Source organism: Carcharodon carcharias, chromosome 26, assembly GCF_017639515.1.
Source record: "Carcharodon carcharias isolate sCarCar2 chromosome 26, sCarCar2.pri, whole genome shotgun sequence".
NCBI classification, from domain to species: Eukaryota; Metazoa; Chordata; class Chondrichthyes; order Lamniformes; family Lamnidae; genus Carcharodon; species Carcharodon carcharias.
The window spans coordinates 22,767,129-22,791,239 of record NC_054492.1 but is presented as its reverse complement, the minus strand read 5'-3'; the positions used below and the strand labels follow the sequence as shown (position 1 = coordinate 22,791,239).

The 24,111-nt window shown below is 43.5% G+C and overlaps 1 protein-coding gene across 13 annotated transcripts in view; it reads left to right on the top strand.

The window, feature by feature from the left end:
- The window catches only part of dennd4a (DENN/MADD domain containing 4A), a 163,976-nt gene that overhangs the window by 42,096 nt on the left and 97,769 nt on the right, over window positions 1-24,111 (top strand). For all 13 annotated transcript variants that reach the window (XM_041174942.1, XM_041174938.1, XM_041174937.1 and 10 more), the window contains 5 exons: window positions 465-779; window positions 13,009-13,258; window positions 18,046-18,115; window positions 20,977-21,146; window positions 23,771-24,012. In XM_041174942.1, the coding sequence (XP_041030876.1) occupies window positions 475-779; window positions 13,009-13,258; window positions 18,046-18,115; window positions 20,977-21,146; window positions 23,771-24,012 (1,037 nt within the window). In that variant the 5' untranslated portion in view covers window positions 465-474. The remainder of the gene's footprint in view (window positions 1-464; window positions 780-13,008; window positions 13,259-18,045; window positions 18,116-20,976; window positions 21,147-23,770; window positions 24,013-24,111) is intronic.

Here is a 24,111-nt window from a genome sequence, read left to right as displayed (position 1 = left end):
AAGGCAGAGGTGGATAGATTCTTGGTAAGCAAGGGAGTGATAGGTTATCAGGGGTAGGCGGGATGCAGATTTGAGGTTGCTATCAGATCAGCCATGATCTTATTAAATGGCAGAGCTGGCTCGAAGGGCCGAATGGCCTACTCGTGCTCTTTGTTCAAATGTTCGTATTATCTTTTTATCACAACGAACTTCTCTCTGTCACTCAGAGTTTGGGTTTAGTGTTCACTGCCTCCATTCACATATGAAATATGGTCAGATGGTGAGGTTCAAATGATTAATGGCACTTGGAATACCCAACATGAGCCAACATTTTCAGATGAGGGGAGGCGGGGGGGTTGGTAAAAAGGAAGATGTTTGCCTGGGGATTTAGGGATGGGAAACCTTCTTCAAGATTAACTTCAGCTTGTGAACCTGCAGCGACAGATTGGTGTTTGCACAGTTTTAATGATCTTCTTTCGTTCTAGGTGATCAGCCATGATGGAAGGCCCACGTGTTGCCGACTATTTTGTGGTGGCAGGCATGACTAACGCATCAAAGCCGCTTGAAGAGGAAATACAGTTTAATGACAGCTGCCACAAAATAGCTAAACCGAAAGCACCGATCACAGATTTGGCTATCATTGTGAAATCGTTGGGCGAGGAAGTTCCCCAAGGGTATACATGTGTGGAAACCACTCTAACTGGATTATCAGCTGATCTCAATAATGGAAGCTTGATGGGTCCTCAGATTTTGCTTTGCTACAAAAGGGGTAGAGATAAGCCACCTCTGACTGACCTAGGGTATGTAACTCCGAAAGCTCATATAAACTAACACCAATCCAGGTTATGTACTGCAAAATAGTGTGTAACTTTCCTCACCATACAAGATTTTTATGTCCAATATCAGGTGCAGCTTGTCTAGCATATACTCCAGTAACCTGTTAAAAATATGTGCTTAAGTGACGGTGCAGACTCGATGGGCCGAAGATCTGCACTGTGTGATTCTGTGATGATTTCATAACATCATTGCATAGAGTTGTTAATTGTTAGCATCTCTGTAGTTACATCATTATGTCACAGCCAGCTCTACACACGGGTGAAATGTTGGTTGCTTACATTCGCAGGATCACAGAATGGTTATGGCACAGAAGGAGGCCATTCAGCCTATTATGTATGTCAGCTCTCCATAGGAGCACTTTACCTAGTGCCATTCCCCCATCCTCTCCCTGCACATTCTTCCTTTTCAGATAATACAATTCCCTCTTGACTGCCTCCATTGAACCTCCCTCCACCATTCTCAGGCAGTGCATTGCAGATCCTAACCACGTGCTACGAGAAAAACTTTTTCCTCGTGTCGTCATTGCCTCTTGCCAATTACCTTAAATCTGTGCCCTCTTACAGCCCATTTACAGAAAGGCACTGAATTCAGGAGAGCAGCAGTTGGTTTGTTCTCCCAAGACAGAAACAGTAGAAAAAAAGCAAACAAGAGTTTCAGCCAATGGGCAATGCTGCAGCCACACATTAAGAATAGGCCATTAAACTTGTACAGAAACTTTGTTGGAAAGATTAAACGTGCTGGGACTCTTCTCTAGAAAAGAGTAGACAGAGGGTGACCTGACGAAGGCTTTAAGATTATGAAAGAGTTTGATAGGCTCAACATAGAGATGTTTCCACTTGCAAATGAGACCAGAACTAGATGCTTTAAATATAAGATAGACACAAATAAATATAATAGGAAGTTCAGGAAAAATTTCTTACCAGACTGTGGTTAGAATGTGGAACTCATAGCACTGAGAGTAGTTGAGGTGAATCTTATAGATGTATTTGAGAGGAAGCTAGATAAGCACATGCAGAATAAAAGAATAGGAGGCTACATTGATGAGGTTAGATGAAGAAAGGTAGGAGGAGATTCAAGTGAAGCATAAATGCCAGCATGGACCCATTAAGCAGGATGCCCTGTTTTTGTGCTGTAAATACTATGTAATAATTGTTCATGCAGGATAGCAGGATACTTTGTATTAACTTCGAGATTTGTTTAGAAAAAATATTTACACAATGTACTTTTGCAGTCTGACTGACAGAATAATGCTTGGAACATGAGGACCAGGTGGATGCCATTCAGCTCCACCATTCAGTTTGATCATGGCTGACTTGCAGCTCAAATCCATTTGCCCATATGGCTTCATATCCCTTGGTACCCTCACCTGACAAAAATCTTATCTGTCTCCATTTTGAAAATTCCAGTAACATAGGAGATTTTCTTATATCTGAGAATTATTGACCTGCATATTATTTTCAGAGCAATATCTTGCTAGACTGTCTGGATAACTAGATTAAGTAATTGCATTAATCATAAGATACTTTATCTTGGGCCTCATGATTGATCACGTTCCTATTGCAAGGTCAATTTCTTAAACTGTTTTCAGAGAGTGGGGGTTCTATTTAGTTGAACGCAGCAAATGAAAAGATCTGTAAGTTATCCTCGGAGATATATTTTGGTTGGCAAAATGGCAATAGTCTAAATACAATACTAAATTTAATCTGAAAAGATCAACCTGAATTTGGGTGCCATTGTAAATGTGAAGCTGTGTACTAATGCTCTAGATGCGTTGTCTTTTTGTTCAAGGGAATAATTTGATTTCTGTAGCTTTTTAAACTGAGAAACTCAATATAAATTCAAATTGTAGGGAAAGATGTTTGGGAAGTATTTCGTTTAATGTTATCTTAAAATCACAAACAAAAATACTCTGTCACCAACCTCGTATCCATGATCGTTACTTGCTGTTTCCTTGTCCAACATCAAGTCAGATGTGGGCCACAACTTTTCACATGCATCAGGAACTGGCCTGTCCTACTCTCATGGGCAGTTGGCTCAGAGAATAATTGTGTGCCTGATAGCTGCACACGCATTTAACATTTCAAAGATACCAGGTTATTTGTGGTGCAGCTTATACATGAATACATCTAACATTATCATTACAAGAAATGGACTGCCCAGAAAATCTACAAACAATGGTAGATATTCCTAGACAATATTTCTGTATTGTGTATTTTACCACAAGGATACAATACTAACTGTAATCAACTTTAAGTTTCATTATATTTTAAGTTTCCAATTAAAAGATATAATGCAAAGATTATACAGTTTGAAGCAAGATGGAGTTCTGCTTTAATTAGCCACTTAGCTTTTTTTCTCTGGATGTAAGCACTGCTGCCAAGACTGGCAGTTATTGCCCTGAGAATGTGGTGGTGGGCCTTCTCCTTGATCCTCTGCAACCCTTACTGCTGTGCCCTGGATTGTATTGAACTTGTGTTGTTACAGCTTCAGGCTATCCCAGGGCTTGTGCTTGTTTTACATGAAAAAATGGGTGCAACGCATACCATTTCTACCCACCGAATTCAAAATCCTCATTCTGATTTACTCATCTCCCCCGGTTTAGTCTCTCCCTATATCAGATATCTGGTTTCTCTCCGCCCCACGTTCAAACACTGTTTCAAATCCCCGTCCATGCTATCCATCCATCCACCATCAAAAGCCTCCTGAAATGCGCCTCTTTAACCATGCTTTGTCAGCTTGTCACCCAGGCTTTTCTACTACCACTTGCCTTTGGGCGGAATTGTCCCAGATTTGCACTGTGTAGTAGCAGCAAACCAGCCATATTAATTATGCATTCCCGGGAAACCTGCCATTTTCACGGTGGGCAGGCTCTCATTTGCCCGACGCACCATCATGTTGCCGCTTCATCACTCCGGGCACCATATTTAAAATCCAGCCTTGCATACACCTCAGTGCTTCCAGCCCACGACAGCTGCAAAGAAGATATGGCTCTGAAAGGCAAAAAGACTGCAGCCCCCCCACTCCAGGTTCAATGATGCACCCCTCGAGCGCCTTTTGGATGCAGTGGAGGCTTGCCGTGATGTCCTCTACCCCTACTCTGGCCACAGGATGGGCAGCAACATCACCAATCCGGCTTGGGGGCCGGTGGTCAGTGCCAACGCCCTGCAAAAGAGGACGGCCGTCCAGTGCCGCAAGAGGATGAATGATCATCTCCGTTCGCCAGGGTAAGTCACTCTTCTCATCACTCTCAACTCATGCTCACAAATCCATCACACATATAAAGGTCCTCACTCTCTCCCAGTTTAAGGGACATCACCACTCACTCTCTCCACACCTTCATTGTCCTCATCCCATCAATGGGACGACTCACTACCCACACATGCCAGTAATACTTATCATCTGGCCTGGCAGGCATTCTGCTTACACTGTCTCCACCTCTGCTCATGCAGGACAAGCTGGCACACAACAAGAGGGAAAGGTCACTTAGCAGTGGAGGAATGCCTGAAATGAAGGTCCTCACGGGCTTTGAAAATAGAGCCATTTCCTGGGTGGCAAGGATCTGGACTGTTCCTGTGCTGACGGTGAGGTCGGCGGCGTCCTACCAAGCGAGGATCCAGCAGTGCAACACCCATCAGACAACCATGCTGTGAGTGGCATGTCCTGTTTCACAGGCCACTGCCATGCACTAATTATCTCTCCTTGCTTTCGCAGGCCAAACAGGCAATGCAGTCCATGACCCAGGGCCTCCAATTGAGCCCTGAAGAATCCTCTGAAAAAGAACCTGAAGGCATCCTCCTTGAAATCCCGACACAGTGCTCACCCACACCCACAGAGACACGACTCGGTGGGACCTAGCTTTAGAGTCACCTCAGGGTCATAATCTGGTGAGCACGTTACACTTTCTGATCCACAGCAGACGGTGGCAGGGACTTCCCAGGTGTCTGGCACTCTGAGGACTGCTGGAGGCCAGAAATTTGCTGAGTCCAAGTCAGATGATAAGCCTTTGGACTTGGTCATGTCACAGTTGCTGGAGCTGCAAGGGCAACCTCAGGAGGATCAGGAAGGGATGTCTGCTGCAGATTGCAGTGAGCGAACAAAGAGGCTGAGGTGATAGTGCTGGCGTGCCAACGCTGAGGTCAACATTGGCAGGATGGTGGCCGCCATGGAGACCTTGGTCCAGGATGTGATTGCACTAGAGAGAGTGCAGAGGAGATTTGCCAAGATGTTGCCGGGGCTGGAGAGCTTTAGTTATGAGGAGAGATTGGATAGACTGGGGTTATTTTCCCTGGAGCAGAGGAGATTGAGGGGGGGGACATGATTGAGGTGTATAGAATTATGAGGGGCATAGACAGGAAGGAACTTTTCCCCTTGGTGGAAGGATCAATAACCAGGGGGCAAAGATTTAAGGTAAGGGGCAGGAGATTTTGAGGGGATGTGCGGAAGAATTTTTTTCACCCAGAGGGTGGTGGGCCTAGTGCTGGAAAATGGGATTAGAATAGTTAGGTACTTGTTTGACTGGCGCAGACTCGATGGGCTGAAGGGCATTTTTCTGTGCTTTAGACCTCTGACTCTATACAGGACGTCACTTCTGCACTGATGCATGGGCTGAACTCCATCACTGACGCCATATTTGGCCTTCAGCAGTGTGTATGCGAGATGGGTACGGGGCAGCTTGATCTCCCTCCAGCTATCCCTTCTCCTCAAGGAGTCAGCCAGGGGCCATTGTGCACCCTTAGGGAGGAGGATCAACAAGTCACCCCAGGGCCATCCACCCAAGTGACTCCTGGAGTGTCCAGCCCATCTGAATCCCCTATTCCTGTGACCCTAGCAACTCAAGCTCCACATCTCAAGGAGGGTGCCATTGTCACACAGCAGATCCTCAAAAACAAGCCGGAGCCCTCCAGGTCTCGGCCCTCCAGAGAATGCCCGTCAATGTCATCACAGACAGGGCGTAGCAGTCAGCAGGCTGCCTCCATCTCCACTGTGGATATCTGGGGAGCACCAAGACATAGTGGCAGAGTTAGGAAGGTTAAGAAGATGTAACTCTTTCGAGTACAAACACGTTTCCATCTGTTCCTATTCAGATGAAATTACATTGTTTCATAATTTGCCATGGTGAGATTTGAACTCTTGATCTTGGGGTTACAAACCCAGTACCATAACCACTTGGCTATTTAGGCCAAGCCTTGAGGGCAGGTTATGTAAACATGGTTTGTAACTCTTTCGAGTACAAACACATTTCCATCTGTTCCTATTCAGATGAAATTACATTGTTTCATAATTTGCCATGGTGAGATTTGAACTCTTGATCTTGGGGTTACAAACCCAGTACCATAAGCACTTGGCTATTTAGGCCAAGCCTTGAGGGCAGGTTATGTAAACATGGTTTGTAACTCTTTCGAGTACAAACACATTTCCATCTGTTCCTATTCAGATGAAATTACATTGTTTCATAATTTGCCAAGGTGAGATTTGAACTCTTGATCTTGTGGTTACAAGTCCAGTACCATAAGCACTTGGCTATCATACAGCCTGGGCACGGGTGTTAATCACTTGTACATAATGTTCACTGTTGTCAATAAAATCCCAAGAATGTCTCCCTGCCTATGGTTCCTTGTTCTGATGAGGAGTATTCATGTCACTCAGATGTGAACCCTTTCAGAACAATGTAAAGGCAGGTGTCTCAGTCCAGGGCCTCTACTCTGGGCTTTGTGCAGCCTCCAGACCAAAGTGATGGTCTAGCCTCACAGTCCCTGAACACATTACTGATTCCTGCACCCTGATGGTGCTTGTCATTGCTGCCAGAATGTCATGGGCAGGCGTCACTGAGTTCTGTCATTCTCTCTGTGTGCTCTCAGCACTTTTACGGTGGGGCTCTTCAGCATCTGTGACCAGTGATGCTGTGCTCCTGAAGGGTTCAGGTGCTGAAGGTGGACAAAGGATCAGATGCCTTTAAAGTTTTATGGCTGTGTCTTTATGATATGACCCTGATCACAGAGCGCAAGGGAGCTGCCCTCAGCCAGACAAGAGTCAGACATTCTCAGAGGCCATGTGAAGATCTATGGAATGTCCTCACTGCATGACGCCATAATCTCCCTGCAATCGAGTGACCATTAGGGTCCCCACTGTGTCTTCATGACAGGAGCATTATCACAGAGGGCATGTGCGCTGCCATAAACCAGACTGAAGCCAAATAGATGTGATGTGAGGATCTGTGGTGTCTCCTCACTGCACATTGTCATCACCCTCCACAAATCTAGCAGCAATTAGGGCCTCCCGAGCTCACCTGCCTCGTCTAGCCAGTGCGAGGGCCTCGTCACCATCATCGTCGCCTTTGAGGGCCTTCTCATCCCCGTCGACATCCTCCTCATCCAAGGAGACCTCCAGCTCCTCCATGTCCTCCTCAGCCAGTTCCTCTCCCCGTTGCAGCGCCAGGTTGTAAATGGTGCAGTAGGCGACAACAATGCATAACATCCTCTGTGGACTATATTGCAGGGCTCCCCCAGACTGGTCCAGGCACCGAAACCTCATTTTCAGCATCCTCATGGTTTGCTCTGCCAAGTAGCGAGTTGCAACGTGAGCCTCATTATACCTTCGCTCTGCTACAGTCTGAGGCCGCCACACAGCTGTCATCAGCCACACCCACTGTGAGTAGCCCTTGTCCCCAAGGATCCATCCCTGCAGCTTCTGTGGACCCTGGAAGATTTGAGGGATCTGTGACCAACTGAGAATGTAGGACTTGTAAAGGACTTGTAAAGTAGAGTAATACTGGGGTTTGTATCTGTGTGTGCGTGTGTGTGTGTGTGTGTGTGTGACTTAACTGAATTAGAGACAGCTGGTCTGAAGGCTTTGTTGTAAGAAGAGAAGCTAGGTTTGAAATGCTAAATAGGTAAACTTGGGTGAAGTTTTGGAATGTGAGATGTAAAGGGAACATTTGCATTTTTAAATAAACTACACTAGCTTGAAGTCAAAAGAGGGGGTGAAATGTTTCACCCATCCAGGAAAAGTTAAAGAACAAAGAAAAGTACAGCACAGGGCAGAGAAATGGCAGACGGAGTTTAATCTGGATAAGTGTGAGGTAATGCATTTTGGAAGGCCTAATACAGATAGGAATTATATGGAAATCTGTGTGTGGAGCCAGAAGAAATGGGAGAGATACTAATTGAGTACTTAGGGCCCTTCGGCCCTCCAAGCCTGCGCCGATCATGTTGCCTGTCAAACTAAAACATTTTGCACTTCCGGGGTCCATATCCCTCTATTCCCATCCTATTCATGTATTTGTCAAGCTGCCTCTTAAACACCACTATCGTACCTGCTTCCACCATCCCCTCTGAGAGCGAATTCCAGGCACTCATTACCCTCTGCGTAAAAAAACTTGCCCCGCACATCTCCCCTAAAGTTTTCTCCTCTCACCTTAAATCTATGTCCCCTAGTAATTGACCCTTCCACCCTGGGAAAAAGCTTCTAACTTTCTACTCTGTCCATGCCACTCATAATTTTGTAAGCTTCTATCAAGTCGCCCCTCAATCTCCGTCACTCTAGTGAGAACAATCCGAGTTTCTCTAACCTCTCCTCATAGCTAATAACCTCCAGACCAGGCAGCATCCTGGTAAACCTCCTCTGCACCCTCTCCAATGCCTCCATATCCTTTTGATAATGTGGTGACCAGAATTGCACGCAATATTCCAAGTGTGGCCTAACCATAGTTCTATACAGTTGCAGCATGACTTCCCAGCTTTTATACTCAATACCCCTGCCAATGAGGGCAAGCATGCCATATGCCTTCCTGACTACCTTATCCACCTGCATTGTCACTTTCAATGCCCTGTGGACCTGTACACTCAGATCCCTCTGCCCGTCGATGCACTTAAGGGTTCTGCCGTTTACTGTATAATTCCTGCCTGTATTAGACCTTCCAAAATGCATTACCTCGCATTTGTCCGGATTAAACTGTATCTGCCATTTCCCCGCCCAAGTCTCCAACCGATCTATATCCCTTTGTATCCTTTGACAATCCTCTTCACTATCTGCAACTCCTCCAATCTTAGTGTCGTCTGCAAACTTACTAATTAGCCCAGTTACGTTTTCCTCCAAATCATTTACGTATATTACAAACAGCAAAGGTCCCAGCACTGATCCCTGCAGAACACCAGCTCTCCATTCAGAAAAGCACCCTTCCACTGTTACCCTCTGTCTTCTATGACCAAGCAAATTCTGTATCCATCTTGCCAACTCACCTCTGATCCCGTGCAACTTTACCTTCTGTACTAGTCTGCCATGCGGGACCTTGCCAAAGGCATTACTGAAATCCATGTAGATAACATCTACTGCCCTTCCATCGTTGATCATCTTTGTCACTTCCTCGAAAAATTCGATCAAGTTAGTGAGACACGACCTCCCCTTCACAAACCATGCTGCCTCTCACAAATATGTCCATTTGCTTCCAAATGGTAGTAAATCCTGTCAAGAAGAATCTGCTCCAATAATTTCCCTACCACTGACGTAAGGCTCACTGGCCTGTAATTTCCTGTATTATCCCTGCTACCCTTCTTAAACAATGGAACAACATTGGCCCTTCTCCACTCCTCTGGGACCTCACCCGTAGCCAGTGAGGATACAAAGATTTCTGTCAAGGCCCCAGCAATCTTCTCCCTTGCCTCCCTCAGTATTCTGGGGTAGATCCCATTTGGCCCTGGGGACTTATCCACCTTAATATTCTTCAAGACGCCTAACACTTTTTTGATCTCAATATGATCCAGGCTATCTATGCACTCTTCCCTAGACAAATCGACTGCTAAGTCCTCTCTGGTGAATACTGATGAGAAGCATTCATTTAGTATCTCTCCCATTTCTTCTGGCTCCACATACAGATTCTCACCTCTGTCCCTGAGTGGGCCTACCCTTTCCCTCTTGCTTCTTACATATGTCCAAAAGGGCTTGGGATTTTCCTTAATCCTGGTTGCCAATGACTTTTCATGACCCCTTTTAGCCCGACTGACTCCTTGCTTAAGTTTTATCCTACTTTCTTTATATTCTCCATGGGCTTCATCTGTTCCCAGCCTTCTAGCCCTTACAAATGTTTCCCTTTTCTTTTTGACTAATCTCACAATATCCTTCGTCATCCAAGGTTCCTGAAACTTGCCATACTTATCCTTCATCCTAGCAGGAACATGCTGGTCCTGAATTCTTATCAGCTGATGATTGAAAGCCCCCCACATGTCATTTGTTGATTTGCCCCCAAACATCCGTCTCCAGTCTAGATTCCTGAGTTCCTGCCTAATATTGTTATAATTAGCCTTCCCCCAATTAAGCACCTTAACCCGAGGACTCATGTTATCCTTATCCACCAGTACCTTGAAACTTACTGAATTATGGTCACTTTTCCCGAAATGCTCCCCTACTGAAACTTCGACCACCTGGCCGGGTTCATTCCCTAATACATGTGTTTATTGTTAAGAAACAGTATGTTTATTTTTCCCAAAGATTACTGGTAAAATTGGTTTTATGATAGATTTTTATTATTAGAGGTAAAGTCCAAAGACATAGTGAAACAATGGGAATTTGCATTCAAAGAGGAAAATATGTAAAAAGGAGAGAAGGCTCAGTGCAAGAGAAGGAATTCCAAGATCTAACAAGTGTGAAAAGCCTCCAGCCTCTGTGCCCAAACCATTGTCTGCAGCAGAAAACTCACTTTGATTTTGACTATTCAAGGTATTGTGTTACTTTGCCTGGGTTTTTTAAACTCTATGTGTTTTTACAGTTCCCTTAATGGAGGTGTAACTGGGAGTTAGATTAGTTAGTGGAGCTAGGCCTTATCATAGTAGTAATTTGTGGACCTATGTATGTGCTTAACATTGTTTCTTTTATTAATGAATGTTTAATTTGGTTTTGTAAAACCCTCTAAGCCTCACTGGCCTTTATACAGAATTGAAAGCCCAACACTCAAAATAAGTATAAATTGCAAATAGCTGTGGCAGCTGCTTCAAGTTTCCCCCTGGGATTTGAGCAGCTTAGCATTTACCATCTGCTGTGCCATAAGACCTGCCAGTTCCCTAGACATGCACAGACTTCGGCGACACTGGTTTTCTGTCATCTGCAGGAATGAAAGGTGCCGACCAGCAACAGCTTGCTGTGGCTCTTTGGCAACGTGTGTGGGAGCCTTAGCTGTCCCTTTTTCCAGAGGGTGCTGCTCCTCTCTCTGCGCAGCCAGGCACCTCAGTCGCTCTCTTCTCTGTCGTATTCGCTCTCTGTAAGCCACGAGGCATACAGCTAGGTCACCAGGCTCCATGATCCTGATGTACTCCTGCAGGATGAAAGAAAGAGACGCGTGGGTTAGCATGGGTATAGGAAGACCCTGTCTTAGCTAAGTCTGAAGGTACCTTAACGCTTCGTGGACTGTGCTGGTCACTACTTGGATGGCCAGAGATTAGTGCGCTGCATGGCTGCCCGAAACCCACCCACCTCCACCACACTCCACTCGACCAATTGGCGGCAGCTTTGCCCATTGGACTCCATGCTGTGCTCTCAGCTCGGGACAGGCATTCTCCTAACCCGCGCTGCAAGGCTGCACTGTTAGCTTGAACCATGGGGGAAACTTATCCGAACTGGGATGATGACCTTGCAAGGGCCTGTGAGCACTTCCACCAGTGACTGCTCCATGGCCAGCTTTAACAAGGAGATTGTACAACATGTCCAGTCGTCCAGTAGTTCTGCAGTCCTCTAAAATGCTTATGACTTTGCAGTTTGTGCCCATAGAGTGAAAAGCCCTGGAGCACTTGGTGGCACTTTGATGCCTCTACGTTGCTTGAGTGGGCAGAGAAGCTAGAGGCCCAACTCCAATCATATCAATGTGGTTGCACCTGAACTGTCTCAGCTGCAGAGAAATGGTCACTTTATACAAGGTGTCCCTGATGCATGGCCGCTTCCCTCGCCCACCCCCAGCATGTGCTTGTGCACTACCTTCAGCTGCAGGGCAGCCCTTGACTCCTCCCACTCCCTTCAAGTCACCTCAACCACAGGGCAGCCCTTGCCCCCATAATGCGCCTCAACCTTGAAGCCCAACAGGCGACCTGGGCAAGCACTCCACAACGTTATTGTGTACTCACCTCCAAGTTCCCTTCAAAGTGCGGTCCGCCAAGTGCACACCTTTTTATATGCTGTTGTGAAACCCATCAATGTGCAATCACGCCAATGTGGGTGGACAATCCAGCGGGAGGGGATGATTTTGGTGGGCTGGCATTATAATGACATGCTGATATATTACAATTAAGTTCCTGATGTCCGATGGCAGGAAATGCAGCTGGCCATCGGCAGGCCGGAGCAGACGATTGCATACCGGTTTCACAACGTCATGAAACCAATTTTTGGCCTTCTCGCCATATTATCCACTCATGTCACAAGCACACCCGATGCCAGTGGGCATGGAGAATCCTGGCCTTTGCCTCTGTAAAGCACATGGGGATACGTGACTACATTTAATGACACTCTGTGAACACAGTGGTTAAGAGTTGGAATTCATTTTAGACTGTGGCATTTGGCTATGATTGAGTGAATAACCAGAATGTTAACTTCAAAATGGTAACAGCGTTTTCTATAATTCTGCCCAGCCTGATGAGGGTTTAAACTCCAAAACTGGGAATGTAATTCAAAGACACCACTAGAGACCGAGTCATGAACACTTGAAGTTTTACTCACCCACTTTTTTTAACATTCAACTTCTCCTCATAATTTTTACCAAAAAAAACCTGATACGGACACATGCACACACACATACGTACACACAACCTTGTTTATTATTATTCGCACATTATTAGCGCGCAATCAGAAGAACATTGTTGAGCATTTAATGTTTATAAGTAGATTATTGCGGTTACAAAATCTGGTTGAGAAAGCTGGAATTAATGTATTAAAATGTGACTTTCTTAGATTAACATAGTATGCTTTGAAAGAGTTAAGCTTGCTCATCTTCTGATTATAAATGCAAGTTTGTGCATGCTTTATGTTGGACAGTCTATTTGATTTGTGATAATATTGACAAAGCAGCTCATTTCCTGTAGACTTAAATGTACCATATTTTATTCCATGCTCCGATTGTGCGAAGCCTGCCTGATGAAGCATAATCAGTCCAGTGTGAAAGTGATTTGTTAACTGCAGGACTTTTACAGCAGTTAATCTACTGGTATTACTTTCTAGTGTTTTGTACGAATGGAAAGAGAGGCTAAAACATGGATGTCACATCATTCAAACCACGCCTTATGGCCGACCTGCTAATATCAGCGGTGGGACTTCATCTCAACGAATCTACATAACGTACCGTCGAGCACCAGAAAATATAGCCCAGAATTCCCTGGCCGTCACAGATATTTGTATCATTGTTCCGAGTAAGGGAGAGACTCCACCCCACACTTTCTGCCAGGTGGACAAAAACTTAAACAGCAGCATGGTAAGGTCAATAATCTACGTTCAGGTAAATTTAAGCCAGGGTAATGGAAACCACCGGATACTAGTACTGTATGGATTATACTCATTGTAGAAGATTGTATTAGAAAAAAAAAAATCTGCCTTATATCCTCCTTTCAGCACAATGGCTTCAATTATAATACTAACTTGAGCTCAGAATGCTTGTGTTAGAACAAAGTTATGATACATAGAAAACATATAAAAATATAGTTTCTTGATATTCATTATGAAATTTAGAGCTAATTGTTACGTTTGTTACTCATTTGAAAAGCTTTACACCTTATTGCATTGGTACAGCAATACTGAGTAATCTTAGAAGGAACACATTTTCTTCCTCCTTAAACATACATACGAACACATGAATTAAGAGCATGAGTTGGCCATTTGACCTCTCAAACCTGCCCCGCCATTCAATAAGATCATGGCTGATCTGATTGTGGCCTCAGCTCTGCTTTCCTTCCTACCCCCTATACCCACTGACTCTCAATCGAGAATCTATCTAACTCGGCCTTAATAATATTCGATGATCCTACCTCCACAGCTCTCTGGGGAAGAAATTCCACAGACTCATGAACCTCTAAGAGAAAAAAATTCCCCTCATCTCCATCTTAAATGAGTGACCCCTTATTTTTAAACTGTGTCCCTTTAGTTTTGGTCTTGTCCACAGGAGGAAACATCTTTCAGCTTCCACCCTGTCAAGTCCCCTCAGGATCTTATATGTTTCAATAAGATCGCTTCTTATTCTTCTAAACTCCAATGGAAACAAACTCAGCCAGTCTAACCTTTCCTCAGGGTAATCCCCTCATCCCAGGGTTCAGTTGAGTGAGCCTTCTCTGAATTGTTTCTAATGCAAATATGTCTTTAAATAAGGAAACCTAAACTTTATACAGTAGCCTAGTTGCCTCATCAGCACCCCACACAACTGCAACAAAGCATCCCTACTCGGTTTCTGGATGACTAGTCCAGTGACAATACCACTATGCCACCGCCTATGCTTCAGTATCTGAGGAGATGCGTATGGTGCTGAAGATTGTGCAATCATCAGTGAACATCCCCTCTTCTGACTTTCTCATGGAAGGTCATTGATGAAGCAACTGAAGATGGCTGGGCCTAGGACACTACCCTGAGGAACTCCTGCAGTGATGCCCTGGAACTGAGATGATTGATCCCCAACAACCACGACCATCTTACTTTGTGCTAGGTATGACTCCAACCAATGGAGAGTTTTCCCCCGATTCCCAGACTCCAGTTTTGGCTAGGGCTCCTTGATGCCACACTCAGTCAAAGCAGCCTTGATGTCAAGGGCAGTCACTTTCACCTCACCTCTGGAGCTAAGCTCTTTTGTCCATGTTTGAACCAAAGCTGTAATGAGGTCAGGAACTGAGTGACCCTGGCTGATCCCAAACTGAGCATCTGTCAGCAGGTTATTGCTAAGTATGTGCCGCTTGATGGCACTGTTGATGACCCCTTCCATTACTTCACTGATGATCAGGAGTAGACTGATGGGGAGGTAATTGGCCAGGTTGGATTTGTCCTGCTTTTTGTGTACAGGAAATACCTCGGCAATTTTCTACATTGCTGGGCAGATGCCAGTGTTGTAGCTGTACTGAAACAGCTTGGCCAGGGGCCCGGCAAGTTCTTGAGGACAAGTATTCAATACTATTGCCGGAATACTGTTTAGGCCCACAGCTGTTGCAGTATCCAATGCCTCCAGCCATTTTTTGATATCACCTGGTGTGAAACGAATTGGCTGAAGACTGGCATTTGTAATACTGGGGACCTCCAGAGGAGGCCAAGGTGGATCATCCATTCAGAACTTCTGGCTGAAGATTGTTGCAAGTGCTTCATCCTTATTTTTTGCACTGATGTGCTGGGCTTCCTTCTTTTAATACCCCAGGATGAAATCCATCAGGACTGGGGGCTTGTCAGCTTTTACTTCTAATAATTTTCTCAGTAGTTTTTACCTGGTGATAGTAATTGTTTAAAGTTCCTCCCTCCCTTTCACCTCTTAATGTACACCTATTCCTGGGATGAAATTTGTATCCTTTACAGTGAAGACAGATGCAAAATATCTGTTCCTTCATCTGCCATTTCATTATTAATTCCCAAGACTCACTCTGTAGAGAACCAAGAATTCAAGAACTAGGAGCAGGGTTAGACCATATGGCCCATTGAGCCTGTTCTGCCATTTAATATGATCATGGCTGATCTTGCGCTTCAACTCCATTTTCCCACCTGCTCCCCATATCCCTTAATTCCCCGAGAGACCAAAAATCTGTCTATCCCAGCCATAAGTGAATTCAGTTATGGAGCATCTATGTTTCCCCCTCACTGTGGCCCCCAGGCTCCTCCCTGTGCCTGTGTGTGTCTGGGAGAGAGTGTGAGCGCGTGTGTATCTGGGAGAGAGTGAGCGCGTGTGTGTCTGGGACAGAGAGGGTGAGCGCATGTGTGCCTGGGAGAGAGAGGGTGAGCGCGTGTGTGCCTGGGAGAGAGAGGGTGAGCGCGTGTGTCCCTGGGGGAGAGAGGGTGAGCGCGTGTGTGCCTGGGAGAGAGAGGGTGAGCGCGTGTGTGCCTGGGAGAGAGAGGGTGAGCGCGTGTGTGCCTGGGAGAGAGAAGGTGAGCGCGTGTGTGCCTGGGAGAGAGAGGGTGAGCGCGTGTGTGTCTGGGAGAGAGAGGGTGAGCGTGTGTGTTTGTGTGTTTGATAGAGCATGAGAGGGGTGGTGGTAAGAGGGAGCAGTGAGTGCCTCAGGGTTCTCATTCACCTTCACTCCCACATGCCAACTGGGGTGAGGGTGAATGAAATTAGGAGTGAGGTGGACACACAAGCGCCATTTCACACTCGAATGGTCATAATTTTTCAAAAAAAGAGAAAGCAGTAATAAGTAATCATTTTCTTTTTTTTGCTGCTCACCCAAGTTGTTTCTTTTCATACCTCAGCATTTTCTTTCTGAAATCCGTGTTTAATGTGCCAAACCTTAACTTTCTGAAATTTGCACATTGGCCCCCTGAGCGTGAGAAAATTTGAAATGTCGCCCCCACACCCCCTCCCCCCAACCAAAGCAAAAATGTTGGGCAAGCCTGATTTAGAATATTACACAAGAAAATTTGAGTACAACATTAGAGTAATTGGTTGAAATGGAACATTGACGTTTATGCTCTAATGTAAAGAATGTTGTAAAGATGATTTTCTTCGAAGGAAAGCTGTGCATGTTCTGTTACGTCAGAATTAATACAACTTTCTGGGAGTGTGTTGGAGAATTTGCCCCAAAAGATTAGAGAATTAACATTCCATTCCTTAGCACATTTAGTTTGAATCATTTTTCAGCTCTACTTTGCAAATGATTACTCGTTAAAAATAGCTGCACATTTTCATTTAATTGGAGCTTTAGAACTAGATTACTGAGTAAAACCAATGAAGTGAAATGTTAAGCATAATTATCGACTGGCACTATTAATTTCCAAATCTATATACCGTCTTACAGTCTGGAATTTAATTGCAAGTGTCTTTTGATCAGAGCTGCATGATTCAGCGGTATTTGATACTTACATCTGTTCTCTTGTTTAACCTTGAGTTGTGTAACACTTCCTGTCCTCCCATGACATTCCAGATTGTAAGGATGTTGTCCTACAGTAATTTAGCAAGATAGTAAACAGGGGATTGTAGTAATCCAGCCAGTGTTGTATTATCAATTACAACTGCTGGCAAATTTTCTTAATTGCAAAAAAATGTAATTTTAAAGTTAATACTTATTATGTGGCACGTATTGCAGAGTGAAATGACCTTTCCTTATTACCGAATGTGTTGGCAATGTAGCAGAGTTGTGGAAGTGAGTTGTCGCTGGTCTTGCTAACAATTAAGCCAACCTGAAGGCTCCCCATGGAGTGAATGATGAGGAATTCGGCCCATTTTGAAAGATATGAATTCCATGCTGCCGTGCTGTATACAACATTACACCTTGGGGTCATTGGGGCTCTTCCTTTTCTGTGCAATGGCCCACATCGCTACCTTCACTCCATGTCATTATCAGGTGTTTTTTTGCTTGTTTTCCACTTCAGGGAATGAATTATTGCAGCTCCCACACCTTTTTTTTAAACAAACGATGTACTGCGATGGACTTGCGGGTACTCTGTGATCCAATCCATGTGTGATAACTGATTCTGCTTTGGGGAGTTTTTGCTTTTCAAGATGATACATTCCTAAATTAATGGAATTTTTTGAATGGTTGATGGCTGTGTACTTGTCCTCGGCGGGAACGTTTTGCTTGTATCCAATCTTGGAGCAAGTTGTTCTTTCCTTGGGGAACCAGAATTTTAACCACTCAGTATCGTTGCAGGTTACAACTAACATTATTGTGGTTGCCTCTTCATCTTGAGTATTTCCTTGTTTGTTTTTTTGACTGCACATATTCCTTTGTGATCTGCAAGAGCTGGTCATAACCCAAGTGACCAGGCAATCAAGGAACTGTTTACCCTTTTTATAGGATTCATTATTTGCAATTAATGTTCAGTGATACATTTTTGTGAATGGGGTGGGGGAGGGGGGAGTTACCTAGGCATGCTCGAGAGAAATTCTAAGCATTAAATGACAAATTACTATGAAAACATTTTTTTTTCAAAATGCCTACAAATTCGTTGCATTGTACTGAAAGCAGTTTAAACCAAAATATTTTTCTGCAGACCTTGGCAATTGTTGACAGTAACTGTGTTGTAGTTCTGATGAATGTTACTTTGTGTGTGCAGTTTAGTGATGTACTTTATTTCCTGTTGCAGTGGGGATCAGCAGTATACTTGTGTTACAAAAAGTCCTTGGCCAAGACCAATACTATAGCGTACAAAGCTGGTAAGTGCTGCACCCTTAACAAGATCTGGTTGTATAACTTTTCAATTAGGATGAATCATCCAGATCACTTTAAATTTGTGTTTTCAGTTTAGAAAGTGAGATTGTCGCACCAGGAATTGGTGCTGATGTGTGAACATTTGTTACATGCTGAAACTTGGATGTTAATTGGTGGATGAGACATAAGAAAATAAGAAGTAGGAGCAGGAGTAGACCACATGGCCAGTCAAGCCTACTCCGGCATTCAGTATGATCATGCCTGCCTGATCTTGGGTTTCAACTCAATTTTCCCACCCGTTCCCCATATCCCTTAATTCCCTACGAGACCAAAAACCTGTCTATCCCAGCCTAAAATCTATTCAACCATGGAACATCCACAACCCTTTGGGGTAGAGAATTCCAAATATTCACAACCCTTTGAGCAAAGAAATTTCTCCTCCTCTCAGTCCTAAATGATCCTGAGACTGTGCCCTCTTGTTTTAGATTCCATGATCAGCAGAACAATTTCTCAGCGTCTACCTGTCAAGACCCTTCAGAATTTTGTAGATTTCAGTGAAATTGCCTCTCATTCTTCTAAGCTCCAGAGAATATAAGCCCAATTTACTCAGCCTCTCATCATAAGACAACCCCATCATCCCAGGGATCAATTCACTGTACTGCCTCCAATGCAAGTATATCCTTTCTTAAATGTGGAGTCCAAAACTGCACTCAATACTCTAGATGCGGTCTCAGCAAAACCCTGTACAACTGTAGCAAGGCTTCTTTATTCTTGAATTCCAAACCCCTTGCAATAAAGGCCAACATGCCATTTGCCTTCCTAATTGCTTGCTGTACCTGCATGCTAGTTTTCTGCATTCCTTGTGCAAGCGCACCCAAGTCTCTTTGAACATCAACCCTTACAAGTTTCTCATCTTTTAAAAAATATTCTGCTTTTTTTAATTCATAAAACCAAAATGAGTAAATTCATACTTCCCTATATTGTACTCCATCCAACAAAAATTTGGAAGTGAGATGCTGTTAATGTGCACAGAACACGAATGAAAATATAGTTTGCTCTTATCTTGAATCTGACTGCTTGTTCATCATAATTAAACCGTTAAGAATTCTGGAGTACATTTTCTTTCCTTTATCACCAGTAAATTTTATGATGCATAGACTTGATTTAAGACTTTAAAATAGCCTGGGGTAAGTATAATTCTCTTATAGCGCTTTTCGAAGATATTTAAAATATTCTGCTTTTATGCGCAATTAATTTTTGACATGTCCACGTTGAAGTGTCTATAATGGTGACATTAGTGAGGGGAAATCGTTCCTTTTGCTGATTGTCATGAATGCTTCATAGTTTATCGGCCAATTGGAAGCTAGCTTTAATTTTCCAGTTTTCTGGGAAATTTGCAGTTGCTAAACTGAGAATGCTGAGAATAAGTTGAGTGCTTTAACAAGACACTGGCCCAATGATTTTCCTGTGTTCAGATCATCTGTTATTTCATGGAAATCCTGGGTTTCATGAAAGGATCTTGTTAAGGACAGGGGAGGGAGATGGCCTGAAACCCCTAATTCCCTTTCTTTTTTATCCATAATCAATATAGTGTAATGTTAATGAGGCTGATGTGTGTTCCGAACACCCCCCTGCTAGTGTGCAGTCAATTTAAAAGTCACCAGCATCAGACTTTCATGGATTTAAACAAGGATCATTATTTATTCACACACCCCAGAAAGATCACAATTAAAATACTGTAATGCACTTCTACAAATATTAAAACCAAGTAGAATAGTTAGCAGTCCACATATCTGGAGAGTCCAGTAAAGGAGGGAGCTTTTCCCAATCAGGAATTGAAATTCGGGTAAGTTCGGATGGCTGGAATCAAACCCAGATTAACTGCAGGGTACCTTTGAAGTAAAGACTGTTCAGTAGACTGTGTAGATGGGCCCTGATGGCTATTGTAACCAGCGGACCAATTTCTTATAGGTGGACTCGGAGCTGCTCGGGACAGGTTGGAGGAGGCTTTGAAAAGACTTTAAGCCTCATAGGTCTTGAAAAGGCAAGATGATGCAGCCTTTTTGTGCAGCAGTGATTTTGTTGCTGGTGTTCTGCAGACTGCCAGGCCTCTCTCTCTCTCTCTCTCAATATTTGGATAAAAGGATTTTAAAATCAGAGGACAAATAGTGGTCTTTCATAGTAAAGAAGGAGTTTCAGTCATATGATCAAAAGCTATTGAATATGCAATGGAAGGCAGGTGGTGGTCTTAAGCACTTCAGTGTGGATGCTCAGTCTCGATAGCTCTCCTTTGTTACATGGCAGATCAGGAGTCAGCGAACAAAAACAAAAATACCTGGAAAAACCCAGAAGGTCTGACATCATCTGCGGAGAGGGATACAGTTGACGTTTGGAGTCCGTATGACCCTTCATCAGAACTAAGACATAACAGGGCAAAAAAAGACAGGCGGAAATCCTGTCAGAGAGAAGAGGAGTCTGGGAGTTATTGTCCCAGTGTTTTGGAGTAAACTATGAAAATAGCAAGTGTTATATTCCATAGAAGAGTGCTGATTAGGTATGTCCATTCAAGGGCGACCCCTGCCCATTATAATCCAATTTGGGACTTTCCAGAAAGCTTGTAAGGCTGTAGAAATTGCAAAAATCAGGTGAACCTTCAGCAGCCATCTTACAGTCCATTGGGGTTCATTTTAAAAGGAATAAAGTATTTTTTAATGTAATATCTCCATGCCTACACTGGCATGAGAATCTTCCAAATAAATGTGTTTGACAGAGCTGCAGATCCCGGGCTCAGAAAAGTCATGGTACCGAGACAAGCATGGCTATAATTCAGATACTTTCATTTTTGTCTATTGTCTTGTCTCTGCAGGTTTGATATGTAGGTATCCAGAGGAAGATTATGCATCCTTTCCATTGCCTGCATCAGTACCTCTCTTTTGCCTGCCAATGGGAGCAACCATTGAGTGTTGGCCTTGTAATACCAAATATCCTCTCCCTGTCTTCTCTACATTTGTGCTTACAGCAGCTTCTGCAACAAAGGTAAATTCATGGCAAGCCTGATATTTAATGTACCACACAATACAATGTATGCTTATGTTGATTCTGTTTCATACCAGACTTTTTTTATCTTTTAATGGACCTAGCTTCATTGTATAAAACATCAGCTGCTTTACGGTATATACTCGAGTAATAGTCGATCTTATGTAAAAGTTGATCCTGACTTTTTGCTACAAAATCCCGCATTTTTCACATATCATGTGGTTAAGTTCAGCCCTGACTTTTGGTCAAAAAGGTCTAACTCTTTCTACCTACTATCCACTTGCCACCTCTCCCGCAGGCTGACTCTTTCCCTTTTGCTCACCTTTTCTCACTTGCTGCTTCTCTGCCCAACTCTCTCGCTCACCGCTTTCTCTCCTGAATCCACACTGCAAAAGAGGGCTCGGGGAAGGGCAGCAAGAGGGAGGAAGCGAGCGAAAGATGCTGCGAGTGGGAGGGTTTGGCAGGGAAGCGGTGAGTGGGAGAGAGTCTCGGGGAGCAAGGGATGGCGCTCCAAAATGGCGCTGATTGGGTCACGCACACTCCGGCCCCGGTGTGAAATGATTTCAAACCTCGAAAATATTACTCGTATATAAGTTGACCCCTACTTTTTGCCTAAAAATTTGGCTTCAAAGATTTGATTTTTGCACGAGTACATATGGTACTTCATAAGTCGAGAAGTAGCAGTTTGTTGGTACTTGTATATTCAAGTAATCCTTATGAACTATAAAAACTGAAATTATGAATCAATTGTGAAATAAACCTTTTATTTTTCTTTATAAATTTTGTTGCCTAGAAGCAAAAGCTGTTGAACGTTTATTATTATTAAGTTAAAGCCATGCAATAACCTGGTAATAGATAAGCAGGTTAGAGGTCAGGAACTCAAATCCCATGAGGGCAAATTGTGAAAATAAACTCAAATCTTCTAATTTTTTGGACTAGCACCATGAAAGCTGTCACATTGTTGCAAAAACCTGTCTGTTTCACAGATATCAGTTAGAGAAGGGAACCTGCTGCCCCTCTGGGGTCTGACTTTCATGGTTCACCGTTCGTAACCATATTTTAAATAAAATACTAATTACTTGTACTGAATACACATCTTTAATTCTGGCAACAGTATAACTCTGAAAACTCATATGTTCCCTTCTGTCAAGTTTGTTATCGTTAAAGTTTATGGTATAAAATGAGTTAAGTACCCAAGTCATGCAACTGAAGGCAACCCCAGTTTCAATATCTGGCCTATGCTGAGTTGATGGGATGGCTGTAGTCCATTATGCTAAAATTTGTGATGGTAAGCAAGTGACATCTAACTGGGGCAAGAAACCTTCAAACAATGTTTGTACAAATGAAGAGGTGTTATCTCCATTTTAAGAGGTTTTATTTCTGAAATAACCTCGTCCAAAAACTTCTTAGCTAATTGTCATTTTTGTTTTATTTTGCATGTTAATTTTTATCAAAAACATGTCAAACTACTGAGAAATCTACACAACATTTCTGTTTGTCTGAAATAGCATATGCGCTGTTTCCCCATAATGACTCATCTCAGTTACTTAAGCTTAAATACAAATTGGCATAGCTAGAAAATGGAAGTATGCACAGGAATGCGAATAACCAGCTAAAACCGCATAGCTTCCAATTCAGTGGACTAAAGTTTTCCACTGCTAATACAGCTAGGAACACTATATACTGGTTTGCAAGGATAATCTGGAGTTGAATGAAATAATCCACCCATGATCCCATTAATGAGAAAGTTGGCCAGTGACCAGCAATACCTTTGTGAATTGTGGCTCTGACTGGTTCATGTGTGGTATCCTGAACGATCACATTGGCTTATGTGTTAACGTGAAACAAAAACAGTCCTAAATACACCTTTTTCCTCATCAGAAGGATAGTCACCAGCTCTACCTCTAGTTTGATTTGATGCAGAGGAAGATGTACGGCAATTGGGAGAGACAGGGCAGCAGGCTTAATTTTGGATTCCTCCACAGAGTGATCTGAGCGGGCATGATTGGCAAAATGGATTTCTTTGCCAACACAGGATGGATCAGTTGAACATGGGACAATGACTGACAGGAAAAGACTCACTGGTCTACCTAGCGTGTCCCACACACCTGTGATATCTTGTGTTACAATGTATGCACTCCCCAGCCCACTCCATCGAGGAGTATCCTGGGAGAGGCAAAAAAGAAACACATAAACCCCTGACCAGTCATAGAATGGTTACAACACAGAAGGAGACCATTTGGTTTGCCATGTCTGTGCTGGCTCTCTGCAAGAGCAAACATCAGGGAAATAAACATGGAACATTATTCTCTGACCCCTTTAGGTAATCAAAACTAGTCCAGGAGACAAATCTGACTTTGTCTGATAGTTGCAACTCAGCACCTTTCATGATCAGTAAGTGCCAGAGAAAAATTAAAAGCAAGGCAGAAATTTTTCTACCTGAGTCCTAATGTATAAATTATTGATGCAGTTTTGGACCCACCCAAAGTAATTACACATTTATACTTGTAATTGTTTAATGGAATTGTTTCTGCTTTCATCACAACAGTGTACCAAATTGGTATTTGGCACTTAGTGTTGCTCTGCAATGTAATGGTTAAACTGCCCTTGCTATTTGTTCCTAGGTTTACGGTGCAGCTATTCAGTTCTATGAACCTCTTTCTCAAGAAAGCCTAACAGACAAGCAGCGATCGCAATTAGGGCTGGTCAGTGCTGCTGATCGAAAACCCATCCTCTCGAAAACAGTTCACACCAGTAAATGCATCTGCCTTCTATCACACTGGCCATTCTTCGAAGCTTTTCGAAAATTTCTCACGTTTTTATACCGCTATTCAATCTCTGGACCTCATGCACTACCTATTGAGAAGTAAGCTTCCTGTAAAAGATGAATTCTCCCTGACTCTACTAGAACCGACAGTAGGCATTGCATGGTCCCAGGTTTGATTCCTGATTGTTAACTTCCTTT